Source organism: Vicugna pacos, chromosome 35, assembly GCF_048564905.1.
Source record: "Vicugna pacos chromosome 35, VicPac4, whole genome shotgun sequence".
Lineage (NCBI taxonomy): Eukaryota > Metazoa > Chordata > Mammalia > Artiodactyla > Camelidae > Vicugna > Vicugna pacos.
Window position 1 is genome coordinate 23,822,294 of NC_133021.1, and position 19,875 is coordinate 23,842,168.

Genomic DNA, 19,875 nt, shown 5'->3' on the forward strand with positions numbered 1-19,875 from the left:
TTTTTTATTATTCAAATTTGTTCAACAAACAGGAGAAACTAAACCCTAACACCTCCTACAGGGACACATTACGTGTGTGTGTGTGTGTGTGTGTTCTTCCTACAAGCTCTGTGAATATGTGTGTGTAAAAATGTATCTTCACATACTTGGGCTCCAAGATCATTTTAGCATCAGGAGAAAAAGAAATAAGATTTACCAATGGGAAGTTAATCAACAGTTCAATAGACTTGTGGTTTTCTTTGATCTTCAAAATATCACCTCCCTTTTCTCATCCACACAAGGTAAGATTTAAAAAAAATTGTATTTCTAGGCTCAGAGCTTGACTGAGAAAACATTAAATTTGAGAGTTAATTGATGCTCTTTATTCTTCCAGGTAACACAACCAATTTAATGATGGGCTCCTGCGACCCCCAGCTTCCCACGACTGTTTAGCACTGAGAAAGGAAAAGAGGAGATGTGAAAGCTTTCTATTTTGCCCTAAGTCTTGCCCATGGTTGGCTGACAAAATGAAATGCCAGGAGTAGCTACGAAAGCTTTCTGTTTTGCTCAGAGTTTAGAGATAATTCGTATTTCATTCCATAAAAGGTCAAACTATTTCATCTTCAAAACACGGCAGGCATTCCCTTTGGAAAATTAACTTACTTCAATATTCATTTTGCCCAGGAGGGCAGAGTGGAGTTATAAGAACACAGGCTTAGGCATCAGAGAGCCTTGGAGTCAAACTCTGCTTTGCCACTTCCTGTATGACCTTTCATATGTCATTTACCCCTGTTTAGGCTCTGTGTTTCCATAAATGAAAAGGGGGTGAAATCACCTTCTTTCACGACTATGATGTCAGTAGGTTTCCAGACACACAGCAGGTACTCGGTAAGAGATTTTACTATGAATTAAAATAGCACCGGTTGGTTTAGACACCAGTCTACTGTTTCATCATAAAGACTCTTCAAACATATGGTTTTCTGTCCTAGAAAACAAGATTTTAGAATGCTTTTACTCTGATCACCCTCTCTGGTCTTTTATTTTATTTTGCTTTTAACGCCCTTAAAGAATTCGTTAGGATTGACACTTCTGTACAGCTTTCTGGAAAACATGACTACCAACTCATTTTTCTCACCATAACTTCCCATACTCTACTTTTTCCTCCTAGGTTTAGTATAATTCTTGGTACTTTTTTTTCCACTTTTTATTTTGAAATAATTATAGATTCACAGGAAGTTGCAAAGAAATGTACAAGGAGGTCCCACGCACCCTTCACCCTGCCTCCGCCAACACTGACATCTTGTAATAACCATGTACAATAACAAAACCAGGACACTGAAATTGGAACCACCTACAGAGCTTACTCAGATTTATACATGAGTGTGTGTGTGTGTGTGTCAGTCTGTGAAATTTACCTCCGTGTAACTACTACCCCAATCACGATACGTAACTGTATCATCGCCACACGTCTCCCTCATGCTACCCCTCTGGGAACACCCCACAAACCCTGGAAATTACTCATTTGTTCTCCATTTCTATAATTTTATTTTAATAATGTTTTATATAAATGGAATAGTACCTTTAGAGATGGGTGCTCCCCTCCACCCAGCCCACTCTGCATAATTCTCTTCAGGTACATCCAAGCTGTTGTGTGTATTAACAGTTTGGCCCTTTTATTGCAGCAGGATTCCATAGTGCGGAGGGACCATATTGTACTTAACTCTTTGCCCACTGAAGGGTATCTGTGTACTTCCTAGCTTTTGGTATTACCAACAAAGCTGCTGTGAGCATCTATGTACAAGTTTCTGGGTGAAGAAAAGTTTTCATTTACTTGAGATAAATGCCAATGAGTGTCAACTCCTGAGTCATACTGTAAGTCTATTTTTAGGTTGTTTTTTTTTAACTGTAAAACTATTTCCCAGAGTGGCTGTACCATTTTATATTCTCACCAGCCGTGTATGATTGATCCAGTTTATCTGCATCCTTGCTAGCATTTTGTGTTATAATTATTTGCAAAAGTCAGCCTCTTTGCTGAAGTAAATGGCTCCTATGATAACTTTTGAAGAAAATTGTAACCATTCTGTCATACGTGTTGTACTCTCTCTGCACAACATTTAAATCTGTACATCCCAAAAAGCCAATGATGAACATATTTCCATTTCTTGTTTACTATCTTGTACCTCCTTTTCAGTTGAAATGTCTCTTCCTGTATTTTGTCCTTTTTCTAATTGGATTTTTTTTTTATTGTTGAGTTTGAAAATTCTCTATACATTTTAAATATTAGTCCCCTGTCAGTCACACGACTACAAACATTTTTCTCCCAGACTGTAGCTTATCTTTTCATCCTCTTAACAAGGTCAGTTTTTTTGGGCCCTGTTTTGGATGAGGTCCATTTTATCAATTTTTCCTTTTATGGACTGTGCTTTTGGTGTTACATCTAAGAACTATTCACAAAACTCAAAGTCCTGAATAATATCTCTTTATTTTTTCCGAAAGGCTTCAATTTTCAACATTTTACATTTAAGTCCATGATCTAGGTTGAGTTAATTTTTGTACAAGTGTGAGAATTAAGTTAAAGTTCTCTTTTCTGCCTGTGGATGTCCAACCGATCCAAGTATCACTAGTTGAAAAAGCTGTCTGTCTTCCATTGAACTGCTTTTGCAATTTTGTCAAAAATCAGTTCAGTCTAATTTTCTGGGTAGAGTTCTGGGTTCTCTATTCTGTTTCATTAATCTACATGTCCGTCTCTGCCAATACCACACAGTCCTGATTGCTGTAGCTCTGTGGTCAGGCTCAAAATCAGGTAGACTGATTCCTCCCATTTTATTTCTTCTTTGTCAAAGTTGTTTTACCCTTTCTAGCCCTTCTGCCTTTTTATATAAATTTTAGAATAAGCTTGTTTCTGTTTCTAAAGCAAAACAAAACAAAACAAAAAACTTGCTGTGATTTTAATAGGAACTGTCTTAAATCTGTAGATCAATTTGGAGAAAACTAACATCTTTACTCTGCCGAGGCTTCCAATCTATGAAAACAGTATCTCTTCACTTACTAGGTTCGCGATTGCTTTCATCAGTGTATTGTAATTTCCAGCATACAGATCCTGTATGTGTTCTGTTAGATTTATACCCAAGTATTTAATATTCTTTGGAGCAACTGTAAATCGCATTATGCTTTTCATTTTGGCTTCCGTGTGTTTGTTTTGTGTATACAGAGATGCAGTTGAGTTTGTATGCTAATCTTGTATCCTGTGACCTTACTGAACTCACTTATTACTTCTATGAGAGGGTTCTGTTGGTTTGTCTGTCTTTTGTGGGGGGTACATCCTGTGGGGTTTTCTATGTAGACAGGTCTTTTGGAAGCACAGAGAGTTTTCCTTCCTCTTTTCTAAGTGGCATGCTGTTTACTTCTTTTCCTTGTCTGCTGCACTGGCTAGAATTTCCAGAATTATGCTGAATAAGAATGGTGAGGTTGGATAGTCTTACCTTCCTTGTTCCCAGTCTTAAGAGGGAAAGCGTTCAGTCTCTCACCATTAAGCATGACGTTAGCAGTAGGCTTTTTGGTAGAGGCTCTTTATGTGTTGAGAAAGTTCCCCTCCACTCCCAGTTTGTTAGGTTTTTTTTTTTTTAATCATGTATGTATACCATTTTTCTCAAATGCTCTGTAATATGTTAGTTGATGTAATCATACAATTCGTTTCTTCTTTAGCCCGTTGATATGGCAGATGACATTGATTGAATTTCAAATATTGAACTAGCCTTGCATACCTGGGATAAACCCCCCTCAGTGGTGATGTATCTTTTTTCTAATAGATTGTTAGATTTGATTTCCTAATATTTTGTTGAGGATTTTTATGTGAAATACATATGTTACCAGTTCTTTCAGCCAGAGTCTGTGAATGCTAAATACTCTTAAATCTGCTCACCTGAAAGTGTCTTCTCTTCACCCTCACTCTTAAGTAACCACCTTGTTGGCTAAAGGAATACTCGTTAAAAGTGATCTTTCCCCCAGGATCCTGAAGACATTATTCCACTGTTCTCTGACTGTTTCCTGCTTTCCCTTTTCAGTACAGTACAGTGGTTTAGTACATGGGCTCTGGAGACAGACTGCTGGGGTTTCAGATCCTGGCCTTGCTGTATAGCGTGTTAGATACCATGATTCTGGGGGGCCAATGTCAGCTACTCTGGTGATTTCTTATATAGATCTCTCTCCTTCATTAGAACCCCTGGATGGCAAGGATTCTTCTTACTCTAATTTCAAAACATCTACAGAATCCAACGTCTCACTGCTTCCACTGCTAACACTCTCATCTCCTTAGATTACAGCAAGACTAACTAGTCCTCACAACTTCTCCCTAGTCCCCCATTATTCTACTTCAAACCCAGCAGCCAGAATACAATCTTTAAAATGGGATCAATGCCCACTGCTCATAATTCTGCGATATAGCCATTCCCATTGCAATGAGGACAGCGTGCAGATTTCTGCTGTTGTCCAAGCCGTACATTATCCAGCTCCCGTTGCTTCTGCAGACTCATCCCCTAACTCCTCTGTTACTGTGCCAGTCACAGTGGTCTCTTGGCTGTTCCCTGAGTGTGCCAGGTGTGCCCTCCTTCAAAGCCTTTGCACTGGTCGGTCCCTTTGCCTGGAATTCTCCTCCCCAAGATATCTGCGCGGCCCGCATCCTCATGTGCTGTGGGTCATGGCTCAAATGCTGCTTTCTCAGTGATGCTCTCCCTGTCCACCCTTTTCAAAATGACAACTTTCACACCTTCATCTTTGCAGCACTCACTGGACCCCTGCCTCTATTTTATTCCTCTCCATAGCATTTATACCATCTATTCTGTATCCTACTTGTTTATCATCTCTTCTCCCAACATAATAGCAGCTCCAAAACATCAGAGGGTTGTGATTCTTTGGTTGACAGCACCCAGGGCTGCCTTAGTAGGAACTCAGTAAATATTTGTTGAAAGAATGACTTTCTTTCTTCCTACCTAATAAAGCACCAGGGGCATTCAAGGTATTTAATACGTATTTAATTAATATGTTAAGTTGAAATTTTTTACTCTTAAAAGAGTTCCTGTATTACCTGACTCTTCGTACGAAGGCAAACGGGAGCAGATGAAAGAACGCTGCCCTAGAATCATGCAAAACCAATGACTGAATCAAAGCATAAAGCATCTTGTCCCAAGGGAGCTCTCTTCTCCAGCAAAATTTTCAGCTGCACTGGACTCATCCACCAGCTGCCCTGTCAATGCCGTATCAGTACCAATACCTGGGTCCTAACTGACCATGGCTGGTGCCAGAGTTTCCCTGGGGCAGACAAGGGCAGGACACTGGTGGGGGGGGGGCATCTCTGAGTTCAGAAAATCGAGCTGTGGGTACAGAGAGGCATGATGTCCTATGAAAAGGCCAGGCACATTGAATCTGTACATTTCCAAGGGCGTCAAGCTCGGTGATGAGATGGCAGATAAAGGCAGGTCACAGATCAAATAGGGATCAAAAACAGGAAGGGCACAGAGCAGAAGGCGGCGAGGCAGCTTGGCTCTACAGTGCACTGCAGGAAGGATGCGTGATTCTCACACTTCTTGTGAGAGCCCTCTGAGTCACGTGAGCTGGAATTAAACACTCCAGTTCAAGGACGTGATCTGCAGCGGACATTATGGTCTCCATAGTTTCCTGCTAATGTAAAAGGACTGCTTTCCATCCACTATGGAGACCAAATAAAATGCCCTCATGTGGTGCTATGTTGTAATGATACTTTAAATCTTTCCCAGGGAGTAATATTACCCTGAATCAGGGATCCCCTGACCAGCAGCATCCAGGTGACCCGGGAACTAGTTAGAGCTGCATATTCGTGCGTCTCACCATAAATCTGCTGAATCAGAAAGGCAGTAAGCAGAGCCAGACATCTGTGTTTTAACACGTTCTCTGCCAAAATTGGGAGAACCACTGTTCTAAATGATGTATCATGAGAAAGAATGTAGATAGTTAAGTCAAAAGAGGTTGGCAGGGTGGGTGCCGTCTTATTCAGGGGAGGGCTCTCTGATGAGGCTGTTTGAGCACAGCTCTGAATGCAGTGAGGAGGGGACCGTGCAGACATGGGGGGCCCACAAGTGGGGGATGGATCCAGACAGAGAGAGCAGCGTGGGCATGTTCCTGATGTGGAAGATGCTGGAACAGCTGGGAGCCAGTGAGGCTGGGTGTATGCACAGCTTCAACCATGCAGTCTTTGATTTATGTATATTTTAATGGCTTTACATGGTTACCATGTGTCTTCAATTACACTGAAAATTCCTTGAATACAAGAACCAGATTTCATATATTTTTTAAAATAACTCACCATGGCACCTTTAACAGTGCCAGGAACTGAACAGATTCTTAATAAATGCATAAAAACATAAATGAGGAAAAAAATTGAGAAATGGGCAAAACCTATAAAGAAAAGAAATGGAAGGATTTAGTTTTTAAATCATTTTTAGCTTTATATTATTGGGAGAAATTTAGCCAGAGATGTCTGAAAGCCAATTAACACCTAAGAAAAGTTCTGAAAGTGGCAACTTGGTGGGAACATCATTTTTAATGACATCACCAAACTTGCGAGAACTCAAAATTTGGCATGATGAAATTTGGAGCTTTTCTTGATGAGATACAGTTAAATCATTTAGATGTGAAACAATTTTCATTTGCTAACTCTGAGGATGGGGCTTGGGAGATGCCAGACAGAAAAGTAGTCATGGAAGTTGAACTGTCCCAGGGGTTTAAAATGTCCCCTTGCAATGCTAAGAGACCAAGTCGATGTACTGTCCAAAGGCTGAAGGGCCTAGCAATAAAACCCAAATTAAAATAAACAGAAAACCTGACTAATCGAATTTCACTGTCTTGAAGAAACAAACACTTCAAGTTTGTGACAACTGCCTCAAGCCTGACTGTCCCCTTGTATAAGAAAGGAAAGAAGAATGTCCCGTGTCCCTGTGTTTGCTTGCTGGCGCTGCCATTACCTCCACACACTGGGTGACTTCACGACAGAAATCTATCCCTTCATGGTTTAGGAGGCTGAAAGTCTTAGACCAAGGAGTCAGTGGAGCTGATTTCCTCTGGCGTCGCTCCCGTTGGCTTGCAGAGGGCCATCTTCTCCCTCTGCCCTCGCACGGTCTTCCCTCTGTGCCCGTCTGTGACCTAACCTCTTCTTGTAAGGACACCAGCCCTATTGGATTAGGACCCACCCCTTATGACTTCATTCTAACTTAATCACCTCTTTAAAAAGGCCCTTTTTCCAAATACAGTCACATTCTGAGAGACTGGGGATGGTGGCGGTTAGGACTTCAACATACAAACTTGGAGGGGGGAGTGAGAGGAAGATACTGTTTGGCCAATAACAGCCCATAAGAGAGTGGCTCAGCCTGACAAGAAACTGCAGACCATCTTGGTGCGGCCTCGGGGCTCACCTACTCTCATGCTCAAAAGCAGCTTCTGGATGGAGACTGAGTCCCCAGGCGGTCTACACAGGACCTCATCTCTGGACCTTGAGGCCGCTTAGTTGACATCCTGTGTCACAGGGGTCACTTGAGAAATCTGGAAGGAATTCACTGATTCCTTCACTTATGAAGACTTACAGCGACCCTCTAACAATGCAGACGCATACTTCCCTCTCTTCTTACACTCTGCCTGAAACAGAAGAAACTGCCCCAAATCTCAGTTTCCAGATGTCCGTGGGCAGCTTTCTGGAGGTCATGTCCAGGATGATGGCACCAAGGATGGAATTCTACCTGGGTGTATAACATAAAGCTGGCTTGCATCTTAATATTATTTTTAGTAGTTCATAGAATAATCTTTAAAAGCAGGTGCAAAAAATGTGTGCAAACTCTTAGAGAATTAGATGAGCATCAAGGATTATATTTTAAAGTCGGCTTTGAAAGAACAAGTTAACTTGGCAAGAAACTCTTAAGGGTGCAATGAATTTTACATTTACCAAAAAACCAGAAACTCATTGTCAACAGAGTTTAGGTAGAGTTTCCGCAGCAAAGGAAAAACAACAGCATTCAATAAGCTAAATCTTTCCCCCGCAAAGTAGTTCAGGCAACATTTCTTAAACCCTCATCTTCTGTTCCAACCAAGCCGCAGCAGAGCATATCAGGCAGGGCACATTGTCTGAATTCAGATACCTCCAATCTCATCCCTGGAGAGAGTGCAGAGCAGTGGTTGGTATTACTAGGAATTTGGAATTTGGGGATTCTTCTCCAAATCTTTTGCCTTTCAAGCGTTCAACAGTGACCTGCCCCTCAAATTCTCCCCTCTGTCTGAAGTTACTCACCCTAATGAGACCATTACTAGACAAGAGCCAATCATTTGGGGGCCAGGTCAATTATCAAGACTAGATGAACTTTTGCCATGTATCCAATTACATCACCAGAAACCTATAAGAGTCCAAAAGACACAACTTCTAATAAGATAATTTCATACTATGTCCTTGGATTTTAAAGTTTTCTACAAAGAAACTTTCCATAAAACAAGTGTTAAATATAACTATCTATTACATAATATGATGTCAACAACATTAAGATACAGGAGTTCTTGGATTATAATGCTCTAAATAAGCTGCTATAAACCTCTTCTTAAATAATGAAATCCACTGAACTCATTATATTTCTTCTTTTATCTTCTTTTTTTTTTTAATCTTGGCTGCAATTAACAGCAATTATTCTTATCTTAATTTTCCTGGCACACATATTGTGCCCAACTGCTACTTGTATTAATTCTTAGTTTAATGGTTCTTATATACTTTTATTGTTTTAAGCCAAATCAAATCTATTTTGGATGTAGAGAGGTATAAATAATGGATGAAACTTGCTTTTTTCTGTTGTCTTATGAAACTTGATGATGACTTTTTTTTAACTTTTTAAATTATTTATAATCATTTTACAATGTTGTGTCAAATTCCAGTGTAGAGCTCAATTTTTCAGTTATACATGAACATGTGTATATTCACTGTCACATTTTTTCTCTGTGAGCTACCACAGGGATCTTGTATATATTTCCCTGTACTATACAGTATAATCTTGTTTATCTATTCTACAATTTTGAAATCCCAGTCTATCTCTTCCAACCCCCCACCCCCTTGGAAACCACAAGTTATTCTATGGATGACTTCTTTTTTGAATAAAGGATAAGCATAAACATTATCTAGGGGTCTGAGTTTGGATGGGGTTTCACGGCTGTGACAGAGAGAAAGAAATATTTCACACCGGTTTACCAGCAGTCTGATTTTCTGAAGTGGCTTTGGCAACTTAAGTCACCTTTCCAGTTATTTAACCCTATAGCTCCACCTGCAGTAGAGAAATGTTTTCTGATAACTTTACAAAAAGGTGACCTGTGATCCAGGTTTAGGAACATCCCAGTGATAAAGGAAGAAACAGAAACAGCAGACCCACAGTCTTCTAGTCTTCTCCACGTCTTTTCACTGGTACTTCCCAGCCACAGACAGACCCTGTAAAATGATGGTCTCTCGGGGAGGGCTCCAACTCTGAGAATCCATCAAATCTTCTATCCACCTTCGTTGATGCTTTCCCTACCTGCATCCTGTCTGCAAAGTAACCCTTGAGATCTCGGTGATGGGCATAGAACTCCTCAGGTACCACATTAACTAAACCATTTCCTCAAAGTCTGAGAAGCCTATTCTACAGTTTCAACCCAGGAATGTTAATAGCAAGGGATTTCGAAAGACATCTGACTAACTTTATTTTTTAAAGTAAGTACAAACAAATCATGAGTCTACACAATCTTTTACAAGAACATTCTTTCTTATGGGTGAATTGAGAGCCAAGTGGGTAAACTTGGATAAGTACTCCCTTCTTTCAGAAAACCTCACATATGAAAACCCAAGCTTATAAAGGAAAATTCGGGGGTGATTACTTGTATCACAAAAACATGTTTTGCTCTACCAAGAGGATTTGTTGAAATGTTTCCTTCAGTGGTTAATTCCTGGTCCCCCATCCATTCCCCCTCCCCCTTAGTTTAAAGATTGGTTCAGTTTTTAAAAGCTACCTTTCAAGACATTTGTTACATCAAGTGCAAAAAACCAAAAACAACTAGGAGGCAACCTTTTTGACTCACTCACTATGGCAAAAGAGAAATACTCAAGGATTCCTGCTGTCGAGAGGAACTTTCTTCATAACTCCCCTACTCTTCCATGCCCCTTGGTCTGCTTAATGTATTTGACTGTGTGTTAGAAATTTAGCATAGCTCATTTTCCAAATGAAATCTTATATGAAAGTGCAATATTTACAGTAGAGAAAACACCACAAAACTCTAGAGTTCTAAGGAACGCAGTTGGGAAACCACACCTCCAGTTCATTCTCCAGTTCACTGCCAAGTCTCTGAAAGTCATCAGTCTGTACTGGTACTTGTCATATTTTCTGAAATACACAGAAGAGGCAGCACTACAATTTCTACAAATACTGCAAATCAGACCCCTTGTAGCAGCTGGGGTTCAGTTGCAGAGAACTGAACTGAACTGACTTCAGCTGGTTTAAGCAAAAAAAAAAAAAAAAAAAAAAAGGACTTATTAAGTGGCTTGCAGAATCATTGGGCCAAATTTTCACTCTAGAAGTGGGACAATGCAGAACCCATTTGACAAAGAGGAAGCTTCTGGTCACCTTGGACCCCTGAGACTCCAAAGCCATGGCTGTCTTGGTCAGGAAGCTGCTGGTTCTGTTAGAAAGCTAGACCACACCTGCATCCTTAGTAGTAGAAAAATGGACTCTTTGCACCCTGACTTCCAACCCTACCCAGCGAGTGACTATGCTCTGAGACCTCTGATGCCAAAGAGAACCCAAAGCCTCCACCAGTGCCCTGCTCCCTACTTCTGGAAGCTGCACATCTCACATTCCAGAATGCGTCTTATCAGCTTCTAAAGTAAAGAGAGGCATGCTAGAAGGAAATTGAAGTGGACCATGCCAGCCGGTCGTCATGGCCTCCCACCCCTGTCCACTTAGTTCCCATGCTAGAGAAAATCCTCTTGTAATAGAAGAACAAATCTGACTCCATATTGGATCTACTGTTCTTACTTTAACCACTGTATTCTGTTGCCTTTGCTACAAGTTTAATCACCAAAAGAATGTTGCCTACAGCCTGAAATATACAAGACAGCCCATTCTCCAGACTCTTATCTTTAAAGGTATAACACTCTTTCCATTCATAGAGAGAAAACGTTGCAGAACAGAGAATAGCGTTTGTCTTGCTGGAGGTTCATAGGAACACTATGAACAGACCTACAGAAGACAGCTGCAAGCACAAAAGGGTCTGGCACCAAGAAGTCTGCAAAAACCAACCACGCCCTCTACTTTAAAACTTGTGAATCACTGTATTGTACACCTGTAACTCATATAATATTGTACATCAACTATACTTCAATAAAAATATAGAAACAAAAAACTTTCTTCTGTAAGTTTTAGTGTGTATAATATTATATTTCAATCACTACTGGCATTTAGGAGGACAAATTCCATAAATGCTTCACTTACTATATAGAGTAATACGTCTTTCCATTTGTCTGAAATTTATTTCTTTTTTAACTATCCAGAGGATAACTTCTTCAAGCTCAAACAAGCTCATAAGCTAGTAAGAGGCTCGCAGTCTTTGCCCATAAGCCTTCTTGGTTTTCCACTTTGCAGATGGACGTTTCCACAATTTTTTTCTCTAACCTCCTACTGACCCTTTTGCACAGGAGGGGAGATGCTGGCAATGGTGACCCTTCTGTTCCTTAAATCCCCCCACCAGGAAGCAGTCACCAACTCTGTTACCACCTTGAAATAGAAGAACAGCCATAAAGATACTCAACAAGTCACTTATGTTGGGAAAGTTCTCCCTCAATTAGTCTAAAATCCTCCTGAGCCTTTTAAAATCATTCTTGCCTGTTGAGTCGGAGTGTTTAAGAGGTAATTTGTTACAGAAATGGCAGTACCTCTGGCTGTCAGGCTGGGAGGGGAGGAGTCTCTTCCAAAGCTAACCGTTCAGACTCCCATCAAGGAAAGCATCTGGCTGCAGTGAGAAGGAAGCTGCCGCTGCTGCTCTGGTTTTCAAATTCCTGAGGGCACCCAGAAGGGTGGGGACATCTTGTGGCTACCCTTTCCCCCAGGGCCCACCGCCGAGCAGCCAGACACCAGCCCCTGCCCATGGTCGCATTCCAGACAGACATTTATAAGACAGCAGTGATGAAAAGGAAACGACTCCATCACTCAGACCCAGACCTAGTTTCAGCGGGACAATTTTTCACGGAAATTATTTTTTAAAACCCAACTCCACTGCAAAACGGTCTTTCACTTTCTTCTGTAGACTTCCTTTCTCCTAATTTCACTAAAGAGAGAGGGAAGCAGGGATGCATAAATACCACTGAGAAGAATTTCATTTGGGCTTCGGGTGGGTGGAGCCCACAGGGAACCCACCACTCTGTACGAGTAAAGATTCAGAGGTGCTGGCTCTTTCGAACCTGGTCACCTTATAAATAGAGCCGCTGAGCAAATTTCTTTCTTTACCTTTCTGTTTTGTAAATATCCAAGAGTGCCTGGTTGGCCCTCAACCAACAAAAAAGATTCCTGGGTTTTGTCACTTGGCCCTGCCTGCAGTCCCAGAATGAGACGCTCATATCGTGCATGCAGGATGCATCAGAAATGAGACGCCAACGACGTCTAACTTCACTGTCCGGAACAGCCGCTTAGAGCCATCCCTTCTCCCTCCTGCGTGTCTTCCAAGCCTCTGCGCAATGCAGCAGACGCAGCCTCTCCGCGCTCCTCCCATCCCCTAAATACGCCAAAGCAATAGAAAGGAGGGATTATGCAAGTGGAAAAATGATTAAGCCGGCAGGTTTATCTCCAAGCACAGGCTGCTTGAAATGAGAGCAAGGTTGCATCCCATCCAGGGAGCAGGAGGGGTCTGAGGATGGGTCCAGTCCCTGCTCCACCCTCAGGACAGGGGCTGGGCAAGGTCACCAGTAACACAACACACGTGCAGAACGCAGCGTAGGCGCAGGGCTTTCCCGACTCCGCCTGCTTCCTGGCTCTGAGATCACCCCGATGGTGTGTGAAGTCCCTGGGGTGACACACAGGGGGCATCTACTGGGATTAGGAGAGTGAGGTAATTTAAGGGGCCCCTTCGAAACTCAGTAATCAAGACACATAATATTTTAATGAGATATTTTTAAAAAATGAAAATTAATGCAATAATCCATGATGAACCAACTGTGGCGATTTTAAATAAACACCGTATCAACAGGACTTTGGGGGAGATCATAACATTCCGTGGATTAAGGGAAAAATGACATTGTATAGATAGATCCCAAAGGAAACTCAGGGCTTCCAGATGGCACCAAGAGTGGGTTCGCAGGAGGTCACAGCTCAGTCTCAACCTGCAGCCTCTGAGGCCGCAATGCTAGGGGGACATCCACTCGCTGCTCCTGGCCCTGGGCTCTCCGGGGAGCCTGCTGTTCCCAGGAACCTGTCTGGCTGTTATATGCAGCCAGGCACACGGGGATTTTCCCCAACACAAGGCCAGCAAGGCCACTGCCAGGGGGACTGTGTTTAGATTCTCCCTGACACACACTTTCCTGTTTATTTCCCATCCAAGCTCAACTGAGTTAATAACACCACAAAGGCCAGGTGAGGCCGGGAGGACATTCCCAAATCAGCCACAGAGAGGCGGTCAAGGGCAGTGCCAAGCCCACTGGCCCAGTGCCAGCCTCATTTTCTGGCCTCAAGTCTCCCTTCGCTGGGACAGACTGCTCATCCCTCCCCTCCCCTCCCCTCCCAGCTCCTCTCCTCTCCCTGTGTTACTTTGTTTCTATCCAGGAGTATTGCAAATCACCGGCCAAAAACCTCCTATTGGAGCTAGAAGAATAAACACCTCCTATGCGTGTTTTAATCAGCTGTGACTCGCCAGAACTTCACAGCAAGGTGTGCTCAGAGGAAAACTGAGCATTTTGCAGAACCTCAGCCACTCTCAGCAATTCCTAGGGCAAGGCTGCCATCAGCTCCTGCATCCTGAAGGCTGCCAGCATCTACCTGCATTGCCAAGTGCACTGGGCTCTGGGGAGAAGTTCCTGTCTGCAAGACAAAGTGTTCATTCTTCAACAAGCTCACTCTTCCCCAGGTATGGGGGAGGGCGCACAGGCAGCTATCCTTATCTGCATTCAGTTTTGCAAAGCACAGTCTATCTTTACAGAGCCCTGAACCTTGTTCATTTCCTGCAAAGCACAAGGGAGAAATTCCACTCCCTGCCTGGCTCCTGTGCTCCTGCCTCAAGCATGATTGCCGTTAAGAGAACACAAAGCTCTGTGATCCAGATGGAAAACCCCAGCCTGTGTCATCCTGTCACTGCCCAGCCCTGTATGTCCCTGGGTAAACCCACCCCTGCAAGTTCCGTGCCTTCGTTTGTAAATGGGATGAACAGGAACTGGAGGGACTTCCCACTTCTGCCATTTAATTAACTGTTTGATCACACACACACACACACACATGCAGATGTTCTGTGGCTTTCTTCTTTCATTTGTAAAATGAGGACCCTGGATTATTAACCTAAGACGAAGTACACAAAATTTAATGTTAAAAATTAATATCAATAATGCAAGTACATAATAGGGGTTTGTTTGTTTGTTTTTTGTTTTTAGGACAGCTCGGACAATGTCTGAACCCAATCTGCTCTGGTTTTCAATCTGTAACTGAGGAAACAAAATCAAGACACCTCCCCACGTCCTTATCTTTTCTTCTTTAAGCAAGGCATTGCTGAGTTTTAAGAGGCAGAATTTAACTGTCTTTTGCAGGGGCCAGACCCTGAAGCCTTTGTGGGTTGACCCTGTTCCTGGCCCCTCTTTCCCCTGACCCCAAATATCTGCAGACACAGGTGTAGTGAGTTGGAACCTTGAGATGGCAAGTCAAGCATATGAAACACCAGCACAATTAGCAAAAAGGTCAAAATCTTCATGGCCTGCACATTTCATTAAAGGGCCGGCGGGGGGGGGGGGGGGGTGCAAAAAAAGCAAAGCAAGATAGAAAGTGAGTATCTAATACAAAAAAGTAAGTGATGAGTGGTGGAGGCAGAAAGATAGAATCCTGCTTTTCTTAAAAGCTTCTTGAAAGGCAAAGCTATGCCAAACTCCTGCCAGTCCCCTCCCCCCTTTCATGTGGCAGTGGGCAGTACAGCCCTGCATTTCTGGCTTTCATTACCAGTTATGGGGGTGTTAGCCACACTGCACCTCTTCCTTCTGGAGCCATTAATGTCCTCCCCTGGACTGCCAGACAGTGGAGCAGGGCTCATATTCCATCCATGCACAGTTCTGAAACTGGGGAGGAGGTTCCCTAAGAAATGAGGCTCACTCTCTCTATTCCAGGAGCACAGGCAAGCACGGCTGGCCTCTTGAGTGCCCAGCCCAAAGACAGCTTAGCCTTGCTGTTTCCTCAGCAGTCCTCAAGCTTAATGCTAAATCAGTGAAGTTTCTGATTACTTGTGTTTTTACAAATCAAGATCAAATTAACATTCGGATGCAGGGGTTATCTGTTCAGAAATATAAACATACACACATGCAGTAACAAAGTGTGAAGCTTACCCAGAGATCTTTCTTTCGTCTGGTTGGCCGACCTCACCACCGGAAGGCTTGCTCGAGTCCGGCTGCCTCTGGAAAAAGGACTGGGGGCGTCTCCCTCAGACATGGCTTCCAAAGAGTCACCAGACGCCTCTGATAAATGCTCGACTGGGTCGCCCAAGGTGGGAGGTTGAGGACTGTGAGAGAGTTTGGGGCTTCTTGTCTGCAAAAGGCATTGGAAAGAAAGTGGGAAAACAGATGATTATTCATTAGGCTGAAAATATTTTCAAGGCCATCAAGGTGTGTGCTAATCTGGAAAAACAACATGGTGGCGAGAAGTCCACTGGAAGGACTAGATACAGAAATAAAGACCCAGTGGGTCAAATTCTCAATTGTGAAAGTTACTGAAAAAATAATTGCCCCTGAGTATTCCACTCAGATTTTTATCACTGGACATTATGCAAATGCCATTTCAAGCAAGGCATTGAGGATGGGCCACATTACAGGAAAGAATGACAGCAAATCAATTCCTTTTGTCGGACAAATGCTCACGGTCATTATCATCACAGCAGACGGGGCTGTGCACTAACATAGAGGATGTGCTCACACCAGAGTAAACTGAACACAACCAGTCCTTTAAACTCTTCTATCAAGACTGTTTCCAAAATCAGTAAAATAAGATTGTGAGGGAGATAGCACAGTTGGTTTTTTCCCTTTTGAGGCAGAAATCCCATAATTCAGATGATGTCTCTCTAATTGGCTATTACTTACCTCACCAGTCAACAGAAAGTATGTACAATAACTTACACACACATAATACATGATTGTGTATAATTACAGTATAGATGTAATGGCAAGGGACCGAATGTGTAAAACACTCACAAGCTGTACCGGTCAATAACATTCCTTGAACATACACTACCAGCTGAGCACTGTGGGAAATTCAGACAAACAGATGCATGTCCAAGAGTTGCAAAACTAATTGGTGGAATTACTGGAGAACAACAGATTACACAAGATTCGTGTATAATTAAGTTTAAACTATGAACTGTGTCATACATCCATTCATCCCTTCAACAGACAACTATTCAGTGCCTACTATGCCCAGGTACATACTAGGTACAAGCTAGGTATGTGCTAGGTACATGCTAGCACATGCTAGGTACTGGGGACAGAAGCATGCACAAAACAGACGTGATCCTGCCCTCACGGTACTTACAGCTGAGTCAGGGGGCAGACACTGAAGCAATGAGAGTGTGTAACCCAGACTGGTGAGTGGGTGTATGTGGGTGGAAAGTTGGAAAAGCAAGTAAACTGTGATCTTAAGGATGAGGGAAGTTGGAAGGAGGGGGCAAGCCAGAGGGTGGGGATGAAAAGAGAAAGGCATTCCAGATAGAGGGGATGAAATGTGCAAAGGCCCTGAGGCAGAAAGTGGCAAGCACTGAAGACTTGGTGGGGCTGGAATCCAGCAGAGTCCAAATCACATGGAGCCTTGGAGCCGAGGGGAGAATTCTCAATTTGACTGTAAGATATTAGAACACTATTGAGGTATTTGAGGCAGAGAGAAGAGGGAAGAGGGCCAGGATCCAATACATTTTTTAGAAGATCACTTAGGCTATTGTGTGCAGGCTGGAGACCATGCCTGTAGAAGATCAGAGGAAGGGAGGCAGTGAAACTGGGGGGATTAGGTTGAATGAATGCACGATTTCAGTTTTCCCCTCTCCCAAAGCCCACCCTCTCCGGAAGGCAAACTGATGTGAATTAATCAGGCAGGTGAGTTTTCCCTTACTAAGATGTCACAGCTGCTGATGGCTGGTGGTGGGATACAGACAGTCCCCAGGAGCCAGTTTTTTTGGGGGGAGCGGAGGGAGTTGTTTGCATCCCTTAATTTCCTCTAAGTCTTCCTAAGGATGCTAATGCACTGTGAAGTTAAAAACACCGAAGCACTTAACATTGAAGGTAGGACCAGCTTTGTGAGTGTACAACCCACCCAGTGCTTAAAAGGGCTCTGTGCTTGGTTTCATCCTCTGCTGTGGCCATCTTGAAATTCTTAATAATTTTTGGAACAAGCTACACTAAGAATTAGACAGCTGGTCCTGCCTCAAGGCCTTGGCTACAGAGCTCTTTCAGGGACACCCCAGGTGTGCCTGGTACTCTAGGGGAGCCCTCTGAGGATGCGATGATCAGCTTCTTTCCCTTTTCTTGCTAAAAGTACCAGGAGACCCCTCTTGGCAGGAGCACTACTGCATTATCCAGACACCCGAACCTGGCTCACCCCTCAGGACATTTCCATAGATGAAAATGGTAATAAGGTCAGCACATAGCCCCTTGCGCCTCCTTAAGTGCAGGATGTGGCTCTGGGGAGGTGGGCAGCCTGGGTGTTCCAAGGAAACCCTCAGCTCAGATTACCGAGCTGATAGCACAGCCAGAAAGGACACCCATTAATGGTTAACTTGTGTCTTTGCTTTGGGTTCATTTTTCTGTGCAAGGTCCCAAAGTGGTTTATTTTTCATAAAGTCTGCTTCTGTTACAAAACTTGGGATCTGGCTTTGGCATTCCTTAAGAGTATTATTAGACTAGAATAATCAACCCTCAATCATTGCTCAGCTTACCAAGAGTTACATAAATTCATACGGTCTTCAGTGAAGTAGCTACCTGGTTACTATGCTCAGTAGAATATCAAGCTAAAATGTCCTCATCTCTGACTTAAACAAAAGAGAAAAGAAAATACATTCAGTTTAGCAAAATAGCCAAGAAATAATATTACTTGAAGCAACACGGCTACAATCCCAACCTCTGCTGTCTAGTCATCTTTGCGGCCTACGGCAGACACGATGCATTTGATGAGTTGTCATTTTCCATTGCAAAAGGCAATAATCCTTGAAGAAAATCAAAATCAAATTTCGATTTCTCGCTCAGGGTCATTGTGGTGGGAGTATGTATAAAAATAAAGATATAAGGGCTAAGTCTTTTTTTTTTTTTTTTAACTTCCTCTACATACCCTTTCAGTTCCAAATATAAACTCTGGCTGTTGTTTCCGTGTCATTCACTTTCTCACTGCAAACTATCACTGCGTATTAGCAATCTCTGCACATGGTCCCCTCCCCTCAGATGCCAGCTCGCTGCTGAGACATCATTTAGGGCAGAGAAAAGACAATGGAAATTGCCGACACGACTGTCAGATACCCTGTGATCTGACATAGTTAAGAAAAGAAAGGAAAAAGGCACTTGGAATAGGGACTTAGTATTGAGCACAGGGTGGGGCTCCAGGGGTTAAAAGTATATGGTTCTTGAGCTCGTAACACATTTAAGGTATATTTGGGGGCCAAGGCTAAGATATATATTAACAGCTGGACAGGACGAGCTGAGAGACGTGTCACTGTGACAGTGCCATGCAGCAGGGACGTGGGGGGAAAACTGCCAACATGAAAGGATGGGTCCAGAGAGGAGGAGGAGCAGGGGTGAGGAAGCGCTAAGGCTGGGTCTGAGCAAAGTCACCCACCCATGTTCGTGGGTCTTTGTGCACTCAGGGGTCACGCCAGAGGAGAGGTGGGACAACTGGTGGTCTCTGAAGGAGGTGTCCCCACTGTGCACACTCTGAGGTCTTTCTCTGCTCTCTCAAATGAGCCAACAGTGCTGACCACCAGAAACTGACATACTGTAACTGACTATATACTTCAATTAAAACAAACAAGCTAACGGATACATCATCCAGAATTAGCTGAGTACCAAATTGTCTTCAACAGGCAACCTGGTGTTCCCACAATGCTCTCTAGTAACAATGAATATGTGAGAAAGTTCCACTTTTATTATTTGGCTTGACACTTACCCATCTTTGAAAGGGTTCTGGGCCTCAACAATGCCTCCTTCCCTGGGGAATTCCTCCCTGCCCTTCATGGATAAGTTCCTGACCCCCATGTCCCACATCCAGGGTGAACACAGACAGTAGCGTCCCTGGGACCATTTTCTGCTCTGCACCCACTGTCCCAGTGTCATCGTTAGTGGCAAACCCCCTTTTCATGCTCAGAGGTCTACTGGTTTGAGCAATGAAGTGTATGGTCACCCACTCCCAGCCCAGCCTCATCTGATTGAACCAAGAAGGAGCCACCTGATCTTGGCTGGACCAATCACATTCTCTCCCTGGAAATGGAGCCCTGGGACAGGGGAGCTCTTAGCCTGTGTCCCCTGGGACCTTAAAATGCGAGGTCATTTGAAGTGGTGGCTGACATGGACAGGGAATGTGAAACAGACAGAGAAGGGTACCGAGAAAGGATGGAGCAGATCTGTACAGGAAATGAGGCATGACTCCAATGGAGAGCCTAAAAGATAGA

General features: G+C 43.2%; 1 protein-coding gene across 14 annotated transcripts in view; it reads right to left on the reverse strand.

Annotated features, from left to right (window-relative positions):
• KIAA1217 (KIAA1217 ortholog) overlaps nt 1-19,875 on the reverse strand; it is a 669,685-nt gene that overhangs the window by 117,375 nt on the left and 532,435 nt on the right. For all 14 annotated transcript variants that reach the window (XM_072955360.1, XM_072955357.1, XM_072955359.1 and 11 more), the window contains one exon: nt 15,569-15,767. In XM_072955360.1, the coding sequence (XP_072811461.1) occupies nt 15,569-15,767 (199 nt within the window). The remainder of the gene's footprint in view (nt 1-15,568; nt 15,768-19,875) is intronic.